This window comes from Procambarus clarkii, chromosome 46 (assembly GCF_040958095.1).
Source record: "Procambarus clarkii isolate CNS0578487 chromosome 46, FALCON_Pclarkii_2.0, whole genome shotgun sequence".
Taxonomy (NCBI): Eukaryota; Metazoa; Arthropoda; class Malacostraca; order Decapoda; family Cambaridae; genus Procambarus; species Procambarus clarkii.
The window spans coordinates 27,541,799-27,557,376 of record NC_091195.1 but is presented as its reverse complement, the minus strand read 5'-3'; the positions used below and the strand labels follow the sequence as shown (position 1 = coordinate 27,557,376).

General features: G+C 42.1%; 2 protein-coding genes and 1 long non-coding RNA gene across 5 annotated transcripts in view; 2 read left to right on the top strand and 1 right to left on the bottom strand.

The window, feature by feature from the left end:
• LOC138350673 (uncharacterized) overlaps positions 1-13,994 on the top strand; it is a 395,852-nt gene extending 381,858 nt beyond the window's left edge. The window contains exon 2 of the long non-coding RNA XR_011222198.1: positions 8,177-13,994. This is a non-coding gene — a long non-coding RNA (uncharacterized lncRNA). The remainder of the gene's footprint in view (positions 1-8,176) is intronic.
• Positions 1-13,994, top strand: part of spin (Protein spinster) — a 208,128-nt gene extending 194,134 nt beyond the window's left edge. For all 3 annotated transcript variants that reach the window (XR_011222197.1, XM_069301871.1, XM_069301873.1), the window contains one exon: positions 5,559-13,994. The gene's annotated coding sequence lies outside the window, so the exon portion shown is untranslated. The remainder of the gene's footprint in view (positions 1-5,558) is intronic.
• LOC123770627 (glutamate receptor U1) overlaps positions 13,991-15,578 on the bottom strand; it is a 24,681-nt gene continuing 23,093 nt past the window's right edge. Inside the window, exon 9 of the mRNA XM_069301875.1 lies at positions 13,991-14,800. Within this exon, the coding sequence (XP_069157976.1) occupies positions 14,708-14,800 (93 nt within the window). The 3' untranslated portion in view covers positions 13,991-14,707. The remainder of the gene's footprint in view (positions 14,801-15,578) is intronic.

The following is a 15,578-nucleotide window of genomic DNA, read 5'->3' as shown; positions in this document are numbered from 1 at the left end:
TCCGATCCTCCTTTCCATCCTTCTCCTCCGTCTTTTGGCTCTCCGCGCCACCTGTCAGTGCGGGCTGATGTCCATCGCTCTCCCAACAGCCGTCGTGTTTGCTCTCATTCTGCTTCTCTTGTTGAGACGCTTGAATCTATTGCCCAGTACATTGTTGCTGGGACACCTGTCTCTGAGTCAGGAGCATAAGCCTGGCTCCTCTCCTTTCTCCTCCCCGGCTGGTAAGAAAGCTTCGCTTTCTTCCTCGCCCCCTACCTCTGACTCTCTCGCTCCATCCCCTTCCGTTTCGGTGGTTGTGCCCCCTGTTCCTGCTATGGAGGTCTCTTTGGCCCCCGCTTCCCTCTCGGTTGCTGCCCTTGCTGGGGTGCATCCCCTGGTTTCTGCCCCTCCTGCTGCTGTCCTTGACCCTTAGTTGTTCCCTCCTCCTCCAGACCCTGCTCGGCCGCCCCTGTTCGGTCCTCCAGCTCCCTTCCCTCCTTCTTTACTCAGCTTGCCCATGCCCCCTATCCCTGACTTATTGACCCTGATCATGATCCTGCGCTTCTTTAATGTGCTGTGTTCCTTTTTCACCTTTGTTTCTTTGTTGTTCTCTGTTGCTGTCCTTTCTCTTTTTGTTGATGTCTATTCTTCAGTGGAACATTCATGGATATTACGCCAATTTCCTTGAACTCCACCTTCTGATTTCACAGTTTTCACCCCTTTGTGTCTGTGTCCAGGAGCTGATACTTGGTGCTCATCCTGGTCTCTTCCGTGGCTCTTCCTTTCTCAACCCTTCCCCCCCCCCCCCCCCCCCCCCGGGCTGTTGCTGGGGCTCCTAACTCTTCTGCTCTCTTGATTCGCTCTGATGTTCCCTTCGTCCCCTTATTTTTTCTGTCGCCTCTCCACTGTTCTGCTGCCAGTATCTTTGTGAGGTAATGGTACACGGTTTGTTTCATTTATCTCCCCTCCCCTTTCTCTGTGTGACCTGCTTTCTCTTCCTGATCTTAAACACCTACTGGACTCCTTGCCGGAGTTTGTGCTCCTGTTGGGGGATTTCAATTGTCGACATACCCTTTGGGGTGATGTGCTGACAAACAACCGGGGTCGCCTTCTTGAACCGTTCATCCTCTCTTCTTCCCTGTCTCTTCTGAATTCTGGTGAGCCCACTCATTTGGACTCTCGGACTCGCACCCTTTCCTGTCTTGATCTTTCTCTCTGCTCGTTGTCTGCGAGTAGAGAGGATTATTGGGTGATTAATTACCCAATAATTACCCAAGGTAATTACACTTGGGTAATTATTACAGGCGAGTACAGATGGTTCCCGACTGTCACTGTCCATTTTCAAGTCAGAAATATTACTAGTGCTGAATTTTATGATCAGTGCCTGATATACTGGTATGTTCCTTGTCACTAAGGAACATCTTGTCCAATTTAGAAATAATTTCAACCCAGGAGAGGGATGCTTGATTCTTATGTGCAAGCAGCATTTTGGAGCTGGATGTGGGCATACAGTATGCTCAAGGCCTGAGGGAGCCGGTGACATTCATAAAAATGACAGGACTTTTTAATGTGGCGTTATACAGTACCTTAAATTGTCTCCAGGTGATTGGAGCATAGGGGCCAACTGTTCTTAAGCAGTTGAAGCAGATAAAGGGTTAAGGACATGTTGGCATGTCCACACAAGACATGTTAAGGCTGGAGTTTTGTGACCGGCGCCCACCAAGCCACCTGGGGTCGTTGGTTGGGTCTGCTCTGTTGGACGCAAAATATTGTGTGTGCAAGTTAAGAGCCATGTGGCATTCCCTGAGGAGGATTCAGATTCATCCAGGCTCTATGCTGTTGCTTCATTTAGACTGTTCCCCCGTGATTCCTTGCCTGAACTGCAGGAGTTCCCTGTGTTCCATTGCTGGGTTTGGTTCTTCACACTTCACGTCTAGGGAGTGTTGAACTTACTCGTTGGTGGTCTCTCTCGCTTCCTCTCAATGGAGTAGCCCATCGACACCACCTCCTCCTGATGGCTTTGAGAGATGTTCGGGTGTCCCGATGTGGATCTTTCTGCATCGGCTACCAATCGGTGCCATCCTGTTTACCGGGCTTTGTTCCCAGATCACGAGGGTCTCAAGGTGGATGCCTTTCGGCTGGACTGATCACAGTGGGGGTTTCTTTACTTCTTTTCCCCAGTCTAGGTGTTGCTCAGGGTCCTAGCCAGGCTAGAGACCTACCATTGGAAGGTGGATGTTGTGGCTCCTTTGTGGTTGGCTCAGCCTTGGTTTCAGGCTGCCCTGGTCTTAGGCTGTCTTGACTGACTAGCTGTGTATGATAACCAATAACAGTACAGCAAGATGTTCCTCCTCGGCAATATACAGCAGACCACAGACACCCATTAACTCAATGCTCTCCAGACCCAAAATTCCTCCCATCCAGGGGGATGGGGGGGACAGGGGACATACCAGAAGAATCTAGCACCGGTTCCTAGGCAAGAGCCAGGACATCGAGGGGAACTCTGTTTCTACCACCAGGTGTTTGGACACCTATCCTGCAATTGCAGGGCACCTTGTTCCTGGCTAGGAAACTACTCTGGATGGAAGTGTTAATGGCCAGTAGCCCCCTGCTATATTTGAAATTAGTACTATGCCACTCTACATCACTGACGTCAATATCAAATGCCGTTTCTTCGTTAACACAGGTAATTACCTAAGTGTAGTTACAGGATGAGAGCTACGCTCGTTGTGTCCCATCTTGTATGTTCATTGTATGTTGAACTATCTTTCGCAGCACTCTGTCATATAAAGCTTTGAAAGTACTGACGGCTTTGACATTCCACCACCTTCTCACCTAACTTATTCCAACCGTCTACCACTCTTTGCGAAAGTAAATTTTCTTATATTTCCTCAGCATCTTTGTTTAGTTAGTTTAAATCTATGACCTCTTGTTCTTGAAGTTCCAGATCTCGGGAAATCTTCCCTATCAATTGTATCAATTCCTGTTAATATTTTGTGTGGTGATCATATCACCTCTTTTTCTTCTATCTTCTAGTTTTGGCTTATTTAATGCCTCTAACCTCTCCTCATAGTTCTTGTCCTTCAGTTCTGGGAGCCACTTAGTAGCATGTCTTTGCACCTTTTCCAGTTTGTTGATGTGCTTCTTAAGATATGGGCACCACACAACTGCTGCATATTCTAGCTTTGGCCTAACAAAAGTTGTGAACAATTTCTTTAGTATTTCTCCATCCATGTATTTAAAAGCAATTTCGAAGTTAGAAAGTGTAGCATTGGCTCCTCGCACAATGTTCTTTATGTGGTCCTCAGGTGATAGTTTTCTATCTAGAACCACCCCTAGATCTCTCTCTCTTTATCAGAATTCTTTAAAGATTTCTCACATAATTTATAGGTTGTGTGGGGTCTATGTTCTCCTATTCCACATTCCATAACATGGCATCTATTTACATTAAATTCCATTTGCCAAGTAGTGCCCCAATTACTTTATCCAGGTCTTCTTGAAGGGCATGACAATCATCTAAGTTACTTATCATTCCTATTATCTTAGCATCATCAGCAAACATTTTCATATAATTCTGTATTACATCTGGTGGACTGTTTATGTAGACAATGAACATCACTGGTGCAAGAACTGAACCCTGTGGTACTCCACTTGTGACATTCCTCCAGTCCGATACCTTGCCTCTGATTACTGCCCTCATTTTTCTATTAGAAATCTTTTCATCCATGTTAGCAGCTTACCTGTCCAATATGTTCCAGTTTCCAGAACAACCTCTTATGTGGAACTCTGTTGAAAGTCTCTCTTTAGCTCCAGATAGATGCAGTCATCTGAACCATCTCTTTCCTGTAAATCTCTGTGGCTCGATCCTAGAAACTGAGTAAATTTGTTACACAGGATCTTTCAGAGCGAAAACCATACTGACAGTCTGGTATTATATCATTTTGTACCTGTTTAGTTTTAATTATTTTTCCAATATTTTGACTATTACACTTGTCAGCGATATAGGTCTATAATTAAGGGGGTCTTCCCTGCTGCCACTTTTGTAGATTGGAACCATGTTAGCCTTTTTCCAAACATCTGCTATGACTCCAGTACACAGGGATGCCTGAAAAATCAGTTGAATTGGAATGCTGAGTTCGGGTGCGCATTCTCTCAGAACTCGTGGTGAAACTCCATCTGGACCAACTGCTTTGTTCTTACTTAGCTCCTTGCAGTTTTTTCAATTTGTCTCTAGACACCTCTTATGTGCTCAGTGTAATTCTCTGAAATTCTTATTGTGTCTGGTTCCCTGAAGATTTCATTTTGTACAAACATTCCTTGGAACTTTTCATTTAATGTTTTACACATTTCTTTTTCATTTTCCATGAATCTGTTTCCCATTTTCAGCCTCTGAATATTATCCTTTACCTGCAATTTATTGTTTATGAATTTATAGAAAAGGCCAGGTTCTGTTTTACATTTGTCTGCAATCCCTTTTTCAAAAAAATTATCTGCCTCTCTCCTCACTGCCGTGTAGTTGTTTCTTGCATCTTTGTATCGCTGATATGTTTGGGGGTTTGGCCTCTTCCTATATTGATTCCATATTTGTGTGTTTTGGTCTCTGGCCCCTCTTGCAATTTCTGTTGAATCAATCCTCTTTCCTAGGTCTGCATATATGTTTTGGTATGAATGTTTACGTGCCTTCATCGTATATTTCACAAAATTTGGCATACATCTCATTTACTTCCTTGCCTACTTCCTACAAGTCTGTCCAATTATACTCATTAAAAAAAAGATACAGCATCTAATGTATTACCTCCCCCCCCCCCCCTCCCCCCCTGCACTTCTTGTTTGGACTTGTGCACTACCAATAGTACATCTGTCTGCATATATGGGACCTTCACCCTGGTTCTCGATTTTACTTCCGTGTCACTTTCCATGGATATTCCTCCTTGTAGATTTGGAACAACCTTTTCCCATGGGATTTCCTGCGACTCGAGTGGCTCATTGTGGATCCTGCAGGTGCAGTACTTGAGCTGCTCCTAGTGTCTCAACACAAGTTACCAGCATCACTCCAGCCACATCTATTGAACTTCAAGCTCTTCTGGATGAATTCAACGCTATACCTCAACCCACAAGCCCTCGACTAGAAGTACAACATATTACGCATCACATTAGTGCGATGGGATCTCCTACCTTCACCAGGCCCGTCGCTTGTCCCAGGAATGATTGGCAGTAGCTGCACTGAATTTGACACTCTACAGGAGGCAGGAATAATCTGCCCTTAAATTTCAAACTTTTTTTAGGCAGGTTTTCCAGCTCTGCAGTCTGAGGCAGTGCTCATCCACTTGAAAATGTTCATCACATTTTATCAGTTCTTACAGATCATGTTTGAGGTACCTCATCAAGATCCCTCTTGTTGATACCAATTATGATGGTTCTCCTGTAACTACAGCTGCTGGTGGCCTGATGTGACAGACCAAAATGTGAAGAATTGATGTTAATAAATGTAAACTTCAATTTTATTTCTGGTGTGTTATGTCTGAAGCATTGCTTTTGTTACAGAACCTAACCACAACACATTAATTTCTCTTTTTCAGAGAAGGAGAATGAAAATCTGGCAAAAGAGCAAGACACTACCGGAGCGTAACTGGCATAAGCTATACGTATACTTTGCTCACATTCGCAATGACTGGATTCATACCAGCAAGGGAAAACAGAGGTTGAGCGATGTTTGGTAGTACAAATGTATTAGTAGCACTGTGGCTCAAAATGTGTCAGGGAAAGTATTTAAATAAGACAAAAATAAACTTTATAACTGTCTCTTCAGTGTATCAAGGTTGATGTGACGGAGTTCTCTACTGAACGTGCCTTCTGTTAGCATTTTTTAAAGGATATCATGTATAGTATTAGGAAAAACAATGTTGCTGCCATATACCTGTTCTCTCTCATACGCGCACACGCACGCACACACACACACACTTCCAGTACCTTCCTCCCTTGGGAAAGAGTGATCACGTCCTGTTAGACATTAAATATGCTTTAAGATATCATCTAGAAGAAAATGGGGACATTGAAACAGTTGATAAACTCGATTTAAGGAGAGGCAACTATGGGGAACTTCAAAATTTTTTTAATGAGTGTAATTCGACAGAATTGTTGCTAGGCAGGGAAGTAAATGAAATGTATGCCAAATTTTTAAAACTATACGAGGAAGGCACACAAACATTCATACCAAAACAGAGATGCAGGGCCAGAAAACAGGATTGGTTCGACAGAAATTGTGAGAGGGCAAGAGACCAAAAGACACAAAAATGGAATCAGTATAGGAAGAGGCCAAACCCCCAAACATACCAGCGATACAAAGATGGGAGAAACAACTATACAGCAGTAAGGAGAGAGGCAGAAAGAAATTTTGAAAAAGGGATAGCAGATAAATGTAAAACAGAACCGGGCCTATTCTACAAATTCATAAACAACAAATTGCAGGTAAAGGATAATATCCAGAGGTTGAAAATGGGAAACAGATTCACGGAAAATGAAAAGGAAATGTGTGAAACATTAAATGAAAAGTTCCAAAGTGTGTTTGTACAAAATGAAATCTTCAGAGAACCAGACACAATAAAAATTCCAGAGAACAACATAGAGCGGATAGAGGTGTCTAGAGATGAAGTGGAAAATATGCTAAAGGAGCTCGGTAAGAACAAAGCAGCTGGCCCAGATGGCGTTTCACCATGGGTTCTGAGAGAATGTGCATCTGAGCTCAGCATTCCACTTCAGCTGATCTTTCAGGCATCCCTGTGTACAGGAATCGTAGCAGACGTGTGGAAACAGGCTAACATAGTTCCAATCTACAAAAGTGGCAGCAGGGAAGACCCCCTCAATTATAGACCTGTATCATTGACAAGTGTAATAGTGAAAGTATTGGAAAAGCTAATCAAAACTAAATGGGTAGAACACCTGGAGAGAAATGATATAATATCAGACAGACAGTATGGTTTTCGATCTGGAAGATCCTGTGTATCGAATTTACTCAGTTTCTATGATCGAGCCACAGAGATATTACAGGAAAGAGATGGTTGGGTTGACTGCATCTATCTGGACCTAAAAAAAGGCTTTCGACAGAGTTCCACATAAGAGGTTGTTCTGGAAACTGGAAAATATTGGAGGGGTGACAGGTAAGCTTCTATCATGGATGAAAAATTTTCTGACTGATAGAAAAATGAAGGCAGTAATCAGAGGCAATGTATCGGAATGGAGAAATGCCACAAGTGGAGTACCACAGGGTTCAGTTCTTGCACCAGTGATGTTTATTGTGTACATAAATGATCTACCAGTTGGTATACAGAATTATATGAACATGTTTGCTGATGATGCTAAGATAATAGGAAGGATAAGAAATTTAAATGATTGTCATGCCCTTCAAGAAGACCTGGACAAAATAAGTATATGGAGCACCACCTGGCAAATGGAATTTAATGTTAATAAATGTCATGTTATGGAATGTGGAATAGGAGAACATAGACCCCATACAACCTATATATTATGTGAGAAATCTTTACAGAATTCTGATAAAGAAAGAGATCTAGGGGTGGTTCTAGATAGAAAACTATCACCTGAGGACCACATAAAGAATATTGTGCAAGGAGCCTATGCGATGCTTTCTAACTTCAGAATTGCATTTAAATACATGGATGGCGATATACTAAAGAAATTATTCATGACTTTTGTTAAGCCAAAGCTAGAATATGCAGTTGTTGTGTGGTGCCCATATCTTAAGAAGCACATCAACAAACTGGAAAAGGTGCAAAGACATGCTACGAAGTGGCTCCCAAAACTGAAGGGCAAGAGCTACGAGGAGAGGTTGGAAGCATTAAACATGCCAAAACTAGAAGACAGAAGAAAAAGAGGTGATATGATCACTACATACAAAATAGTAACAGGAATTGATAAAATCGACAGGGAAGATTTCCTGAGACCTGGCACTTCAAGAACAAGAGGTCATAGATTTAAACTAGCTAAACACAGATGCCGAAGAAATATAAGAAAATTCACCTTCGCAAATAGAGTGGTAGACGGTTGGAACAAGTTAAGTGAGAAGGTGGTGGAGGCCAAGACCGTCAGTAGTTTCAAAGCGTTATATGACAGAGTGCTGGGAAGACGGGACACCACGAGCGTAGCTCTCATCCTGTAACTACACTTAGGTAATTACACTTAGGTAATTACACACGCACATGAACGTACACACGGTTGCTGCAGTGTTTGGAAGCAGTAAAGGAAGCCAAACACTGCAGCAACCAGGATAAAACAAACATTAGGCTGGGAGTGAGAAAGGAATTGGCATCTAACCTGAAGTTGGTGCAAAATACAGTTGATTGGAGTAAGTCCCTGATCATTTTTGGTTGCAAAGAAAAGGAGATAACATCTAGGTCAGAAAGAGCTGTAGAAGAAGTGAAAGTAGTAGATAAAATTGTTGGCCTCATGGAAGGTCTTACTACCATAGAGAATGTCTGCGACTACAAGAGAATAGGCAGATATGTAAAAGGGAAAGATTGACCTTTGAGGATCACCCTAAATGGTGCCAAACAGATGGAAGAAGTACTAAGGAATGCTAGAAAATTACAAAGTGATGAGGATGGGAAAGAATGGTCGTTAAGACGAGATCTTTCAAAAGAAGATAGAGAGAAGCTGAAACTGAACCTCGCCGAGGCAAAACGTTTAAATGAGATCAGGCATGAAGAAGAAATCGATTCCTTTTTCTACAAAGTGATAGGGGAAGGCAGACCCGTAAAGTGACACATAAAGGCAAACCAACAAAATCATTAGAGAGGGGGAGTGAAAAATAAGAAGAGGGGGGAACAAGTTCCTGAAGATTGCATACACCAACATAGATGGAGTAAGATCGAAGATACTGGAGCTAAGTGATGTAATACAGCTGCAGACACCAGACATTGTTGCACTCACAGAGATAAAACTTGAAGATGTTATTTTAAACGAGGTCATATTCCCTCGGTGAATACACACGCACACGTGCAGGCGCACGCACATATGTACGTACGTTCACTCTAACATGTGTTCTCCCAACACGTGAGGATATCAGAGAGCGGAACCCAATGCAATTCTAGATCACACTATATTTATTTATTTATTTATTTTTATTTATTTATTTATTTATTTTATTTATTTATTTATTTATTTATTTATATATATACAGGAAGGTACATTGGGTTTGTGAGGATACATATACAATACATAGAATACTATAGAATACATAGAGGTGTCTCAAGTTAAAGTGAAAAAATTACTCAAGGGGCTAGGAAGAAACAAAGCAGTTGGACCTGATGGGGTTTCACCTTGGGTGCTGCAAGAATGTGCAAATGAGCTGATCATTCCACTCCAATTAATATTCCAGGCATCCTGGTGCACAAGCCTCTTAGCAGATATATGGAAAATGAGAAACATAGTTGCAATCTATAAAAATAGTAGCCGAGAAGACCCTCTAAATTAAGGACCCATATCATTAACAAGCATGGTAGTCAAAACACTAGAAATAATTGTTAAAACCAAATGGGTTGAACACCTAGAGAGTAATGACATAGTAACACAGACAATATGGTTTTCGAACAGGAAGATCCTGTGTAACAAATCTACTTAGTTTTAATGATAGACCACAGAGAGTCTACAGGAAAGAGATGGTTGAGTTAACTGTGTCTATCTGGACCTAAAAAAGGCTTTTGACAGAGTCCCACACAAGAGGTTGTTTTGGAAACTGGAACATGCTGGAGGGGTGGCAGGGAGAATTCTGACATGGATGAAAAATGTTCTGACAGACAGATGAGAGCGGTAATCAGAGGTAATGTATCTTGACTAGAGGGATGTTATTAGTGGAGTACCACAGGGTTTAATTCTGACACCAATAATGTTTATCTACATAAACTACATATCTACATACCAGACATAATACAGAATTATATGAACATGTTTGCAGATGATGCTAAGATACTGGGGAAGATAGGAGATGCAGACAATTGTAATGCCCTTCAAATGGATCTAGATAAAAAAAGGGGCTTGGAGTGACATGTGGCAAATGAAATCCAATGTGAATAAATGTCATGAGAAAATCCACAGGAGTCGTGATGAGAATTCGAACCTATGCGATGGGTATTCCCCAATGCATGCTCTAGACGACTATGCCACGACTTGGTCAAAAGAATTGCAACCTGGGGATACTACTGCACCCACTAGGATTCCCAAGGTTTCCACAGAAGCAGAACAAGGGTTTCATAATTCCCTCCCCTCCCCATGCACTCGGGCTTTGTCATCAAGTCTACCTCTGATGCCCCTCAATGAGCATTTAAATAGGAGCATCGGAGGTAGAATTACTGGACAACAGAGCCAGAGTGCATGGGGGGGGGGGAATTGTGTGAAACCCTGATTTGGCTTTAATGGAAGCCTCGGGAATCCTAGCAGGTGCAATAGTACCCCAGGTTGTAATTCTTCTGACCATGTTGGGGTCAAAATAGGGGGAAGGAAAACTCTGATTTCAAACCTCGGCTGCCTTGCAGCCATACCCCTCTTTTGGGAAAGGCTTCAGGAGACAACCTCGAGGAAAAATCAGGAGTTAGAGCCCCTAAGACAGTTTGTCATTGACTTTGACCTCGTTCTGGCAGCTCCTGCAACGGTGCTGGTACTATGTGTATTGGCATTTGCCTTTACATTGGATAGCTCCAGCAACATGGAGAGGGGGGACCTGCTGCATGGGTAACAGCTTTTCCTCCATATCTACCTACGCAGGCTTTGCGCCCTGGAGAGATTGACAACCAGAGCGCAACTCCATAGTCTCAAGAGACTGAAGGATGTCTACTACTACTACTGGGAAACTTCCTATTTCTTGGACCAAGAGTATAATCATTCCAATTCCCAAACCCAATCATGAAAGTGCTTTCCGCCCAATTTTCCTTACTAGCTGTTTTTGCAAAACATTCGAGAGAACTGTCTCCACCACTGAATAAAAACCATGCTATCCCCCCAGATAAATGGCTTCATGCATGGCAGGAGTGTGGATCATTGCATCACCTTTCTTACCCTGCACATTGAAGTCATATACCACCACCATAGATCTCAAGTCTGCCTTTGATATTGCAAACTCACATGTTATTGAGTGAGTTTGTGAGAATTAATATTTGAATAGTGGTGGTCGGCTTCTTTGTTGAATCGGAGTTTATTTATCCAACAGGAGATATCTTTATTATTCCAGCTGAATACAAGTGTAATGAGAGACTTTGCACTAAACATTCCACAGGGAGATGTCCTCAGTCCTACATTATTTAATACAGTATTTTAATAACCACTGTACATTGTTAAACTCTGTACCGAGCAAACCCAACATGCATATCATTAGTTATGCTGATGATATAATGATGCATACCACTGGGTATTCTAACACACACAACACTCTTAACTCTGTATTACACTCGTGTCAGGACCTAGGATTAGTCATCTCGGCAGAGAAAACAAAGATACACAATCAGCGTCCACCCAGGCAGGGAGGAGCTGTTCGCAAGATGCAACTGTCTGATGGCTCCCAGCTTGATTATGTAAACAGATTCAAATACCTTGGCCTTGAGGTGCCACTGTATGGTCCTGTTGTATTCAGACTCCGTCAGTATAGAGAGAGGCTCCGAGCTCTCAAGGCTGTTGCAGGTTATCACTCAGGCTATGGTGCCAATGTCAGGATTGTCAAAATGATGTACCTTGCATACATTAGAGCTTTAGTGGATTATGCTGCACCTCTGCTTGCTTTGATGCCTGAAAGAAATCTTGGAGGGCTTGAAAAATTGTAGAATGAAGCCTTGATTACTCGGGTGTTCTCATACCTCAAAGGTACCTAATATGAGAAAGTAATTTCATATTCTGAGTGTCACTGATCATGTTACTGAAATTAACTGTCTAGTTGGTATAAAAATGCCTAGGCAACCTCATCCTAATCCTTGCACCGAAACCCTCCAGAATTTCTTTATTGAAGATCAGCATTGCTCAAAATGGATAACTGAAACTGGAGCTGAACTTGGAATGTATCAAATTTGTAATTTGTATGAATAGACACAATGGCACTTTCCTGCACCGAGAGAGAGAACTCCATTTCGAGTTTTACTCCCCCCCCCCTCCCTTCCCTTTCCTCCCAAGAAGCAAATTAGAGATCAGCCCAAGCTTCATCTTGGGCTAATCTCAACGCCTTAAGCCATATTGATGCTCTGGCCACAGAGCATTCTCTCTCTCTCAAACCATATACATTGATGGTTCCCTACACCGCTCCACGGGTGCAGCTGGAAGTGCAGTTGTCCTGACAGTGGGCGATTGGTTATATTTTGAGTGGGGAGTCCGTATAAACAACTGGGCCTCTACTCTATCATTGCTGGTATAATGGAAGGGGACTCTCCTTCCAAACACTAACACCTCTCCTCCTCCCCCCCCTTCCTCACTGTCTTCCATACTCCAACAGGAGTCCTCAATAAAGGTAAGATATACTTGTACATACTGTAGTACAAATTCTAAATACAGTAGTAGTATGTATAAAATGTATTTTTAAGTTTATATTTTTGGTGGTGTGGAATGGAATAACTAAATTTGCATTATTTCTTATGGGAAAATTTTTTTTGATTTTAAAATTTTCATTTTTTGACCCTCTTGGAACGGATTAAATTCGAAAACGGAGGTACCACTGTACGTACTGTAGGCCGATAGGGGTCACCATTGTCAGGTTGGTGGAACTATGCATGGCTGAGGTGGTGAGGTTAACATTTCTTGAAAAGAAAATCAGTGTGTCAGCTCTTCAATGTAGAAAAATGGTTTATCATTACTAGTTTATCAAAATCCTTCCTTTCTGTTGTCATTATATTTTTAATTGATATCATTGCTAGAGTAGATAGTCTCTTCATTCACCATGGTACTGCACAACACAGTTTTTATTCTCTTCAAAGTTGAAAAGCACTTTTCTGCTTCTGCCGTTGTCACTGTAGTTGCTAATAAAATTGTCAGTAGCTTCAGTCTCTGAAAATGTTTGTTGTAAATAATCGTTGTTTATAATCTCCAACAGGTCAATGAAGTTTTCTGATTAAGCAAATCTTCTCTTGTGAACAGTTTAGTAAGTTCGGTTCCAAATTTGTCTCGTTCAAGCATGTGATAGGCTGCAGCTGCTTGTAATAGTGTTATTACTAGGGAAGGCTTTGGTATGTACTGGAAAATTATTTACTGAAAGTAACTTGCTGTCCTACACATGATTAATGAAGCTGAACCTTGCAGGCGATGAGTCACAATAACGTGGCTAAAGTATGTTGACCAGACCACACACTAGAAGGTGAAGGGACGACGACGCTTCAGTCCGTCCTGGACTATTCACAAGTCGATTGAGAATCGACTTGAGAATGGTCCAGGATGGACCGAAACGTCTCGTCCCTTCACCTTCTAGTGTGTGGTCTGGTCAACAAGCTGAACCTTGTTCTGCACTGCAACAAAATTGTCACAAACCTTTCCGGCAACTAATCTACCTGTTTAAATTTTCTTCTATTTTTGCTCGGGAGACGGCGCATCGCATCCATTTCTTAATTTATGAACTGGAGGAGTGAAAGAGTTTAAAGAGGCATAAGCCTCACCTGCAGCAATATTGTTAGACTGAAGCTGAGAAAACTTTGTCAACATGAGGAACAAACAAAGCTTAAATTCAGGATCACTCGCAATTCTCTTACCAGCTGCTGCAGATTCAGTATCTCATGAGTTAGATACTCCCAGAATGCTGCAACATTCAATTAATGCATCTTTCATTTCATGTACAACATTGAACAATGTGTACAACTTTAGTATCATGTATAATGTTTGGTCCCCACTAAACACTAAGCGTGGAGAGCAAAATAAAGCATTTTTTTCATCACAACCACAAAGCGATTCACATTTGTGATGAAGTGATGTTAAACTGGCATGGATATTCTTTGTTCCTACTTGTACTTATCTGTAGAATGAATAAAAGTGGCGTATGTTTTGCTTTTACTTTTATTTCTATCTTTTCATTTAATGTCGGCTACAAAAAGTTGAACCATACTTTGTCAATGCTTCACCGAGTTCACTCTACTTTCCATTGTCATTGTCATGGTAATTAAACTTGCAAAGTATTCCAAGTAACATAAGCACCACTAGCAACACATGACAACTCACTCAATATAAACACTAAACAAGTAACTGATGGTGTGAATAGGCTAAATGCAGCTGAACATTGCCAGATGTATCACCGATAAATTTTACACTATTGTACAGCATGAAACCTCTATTTTTGTCTCATTTTAATTAAAATATTCAATATTTAGTTACATACTGAAAATAACATGTAAGGAGATTTTGTTAAGATACATTTGTTGCTTACTATTCTAGTACGAGGTTGTTGGAGTCATACACCTGGCAGTGAGTGTCTGGGGAACTGCAGCTCAGCGGCTCCATTAGGAGAGTCACCGCTGGTTATAACCAGTGGTGACTAGATGCTCAGGTGGCATCGTGGCCAGTGGTGACTAGATGCTCAGGTGGCATCGTGGCCAGTGGTGACCAGTAGCTCAGGTGGCATCGTGACCAGTGGTGACCAGTAGCTCAGGTGGCATCATGGCCAGTGGTGACCAGTAGCTCAGGTGGCCTCGTGGCCAGTGGTGACCAGTAGCTCAGGTTGCCTCGTGACCAGTGGTGACCAGTAGCTCAGATGGCATCGTGGCTAGTTGTGCAGGTGGCATCGTGACCAACATAGTTCAATTCCAAACCCAATCATGGAGAGGGCCAGGCCAGTGCCCAGGATGAAAAACATACCCTGCAAGAATAAATATTTCAAGTAAGCCAGCATTGCCCTGAAAATGGCCATATTTGGCTTAAATTATACAGACGATGAGTTACAGTAACGTGGCTGAAGATATGATGACCAAACCATACATAAGGAAATGGAAAAAGGACGACATTTCGGTCCGTCCTGGGCCCACTGGCACACTTATCAGGGGGGTGCCGTCCCAGGCAGACCCAGGTGCCACTTCCTTCCTAACTACCGCTCTACAACTCCCCTTTCATTTGTGTCGTGGATTACTGTTAGTGGGAAATTAACTAGCTGCACTCGGCACCCTTCTCGGGTGCTAACTTTTGGATACAGGGAACTGGTTAATCGGCCAAATTCTTCATGCACCCCTCGTACACTGTTAGGCTTTTGGCCTCGCCTACTCCTTACATGACTTGCTACATGAATTGCTTTTTTTTTTATTATGGGGTGCTCCACCCAGGACCCCCCAAAGTGTTAGTCTTCTACTTCTGGCAGCAGCATTAGTATACATAGCTTAGTTAACTTTGGTAACTAACCTAATCCATAATTAAGACTACGTCAAACGTGCATGCAAGTAACCAAGCTATAATTAATTGTAATTAATAATTGTAAATATTATTAATACTATTTTTAATATAATTGTCCCATTCCAATGTAGTTTTTTCTTCCAAGCACAGCAAGATAAAGTTCTCTCTCAGAGTACCTGTTGCACCTCTGCTCTTCAACGGGGGTATTCTGCACATCCTGCCATGTCTCTTGGTCTCATGTGGTGTTATTTCTG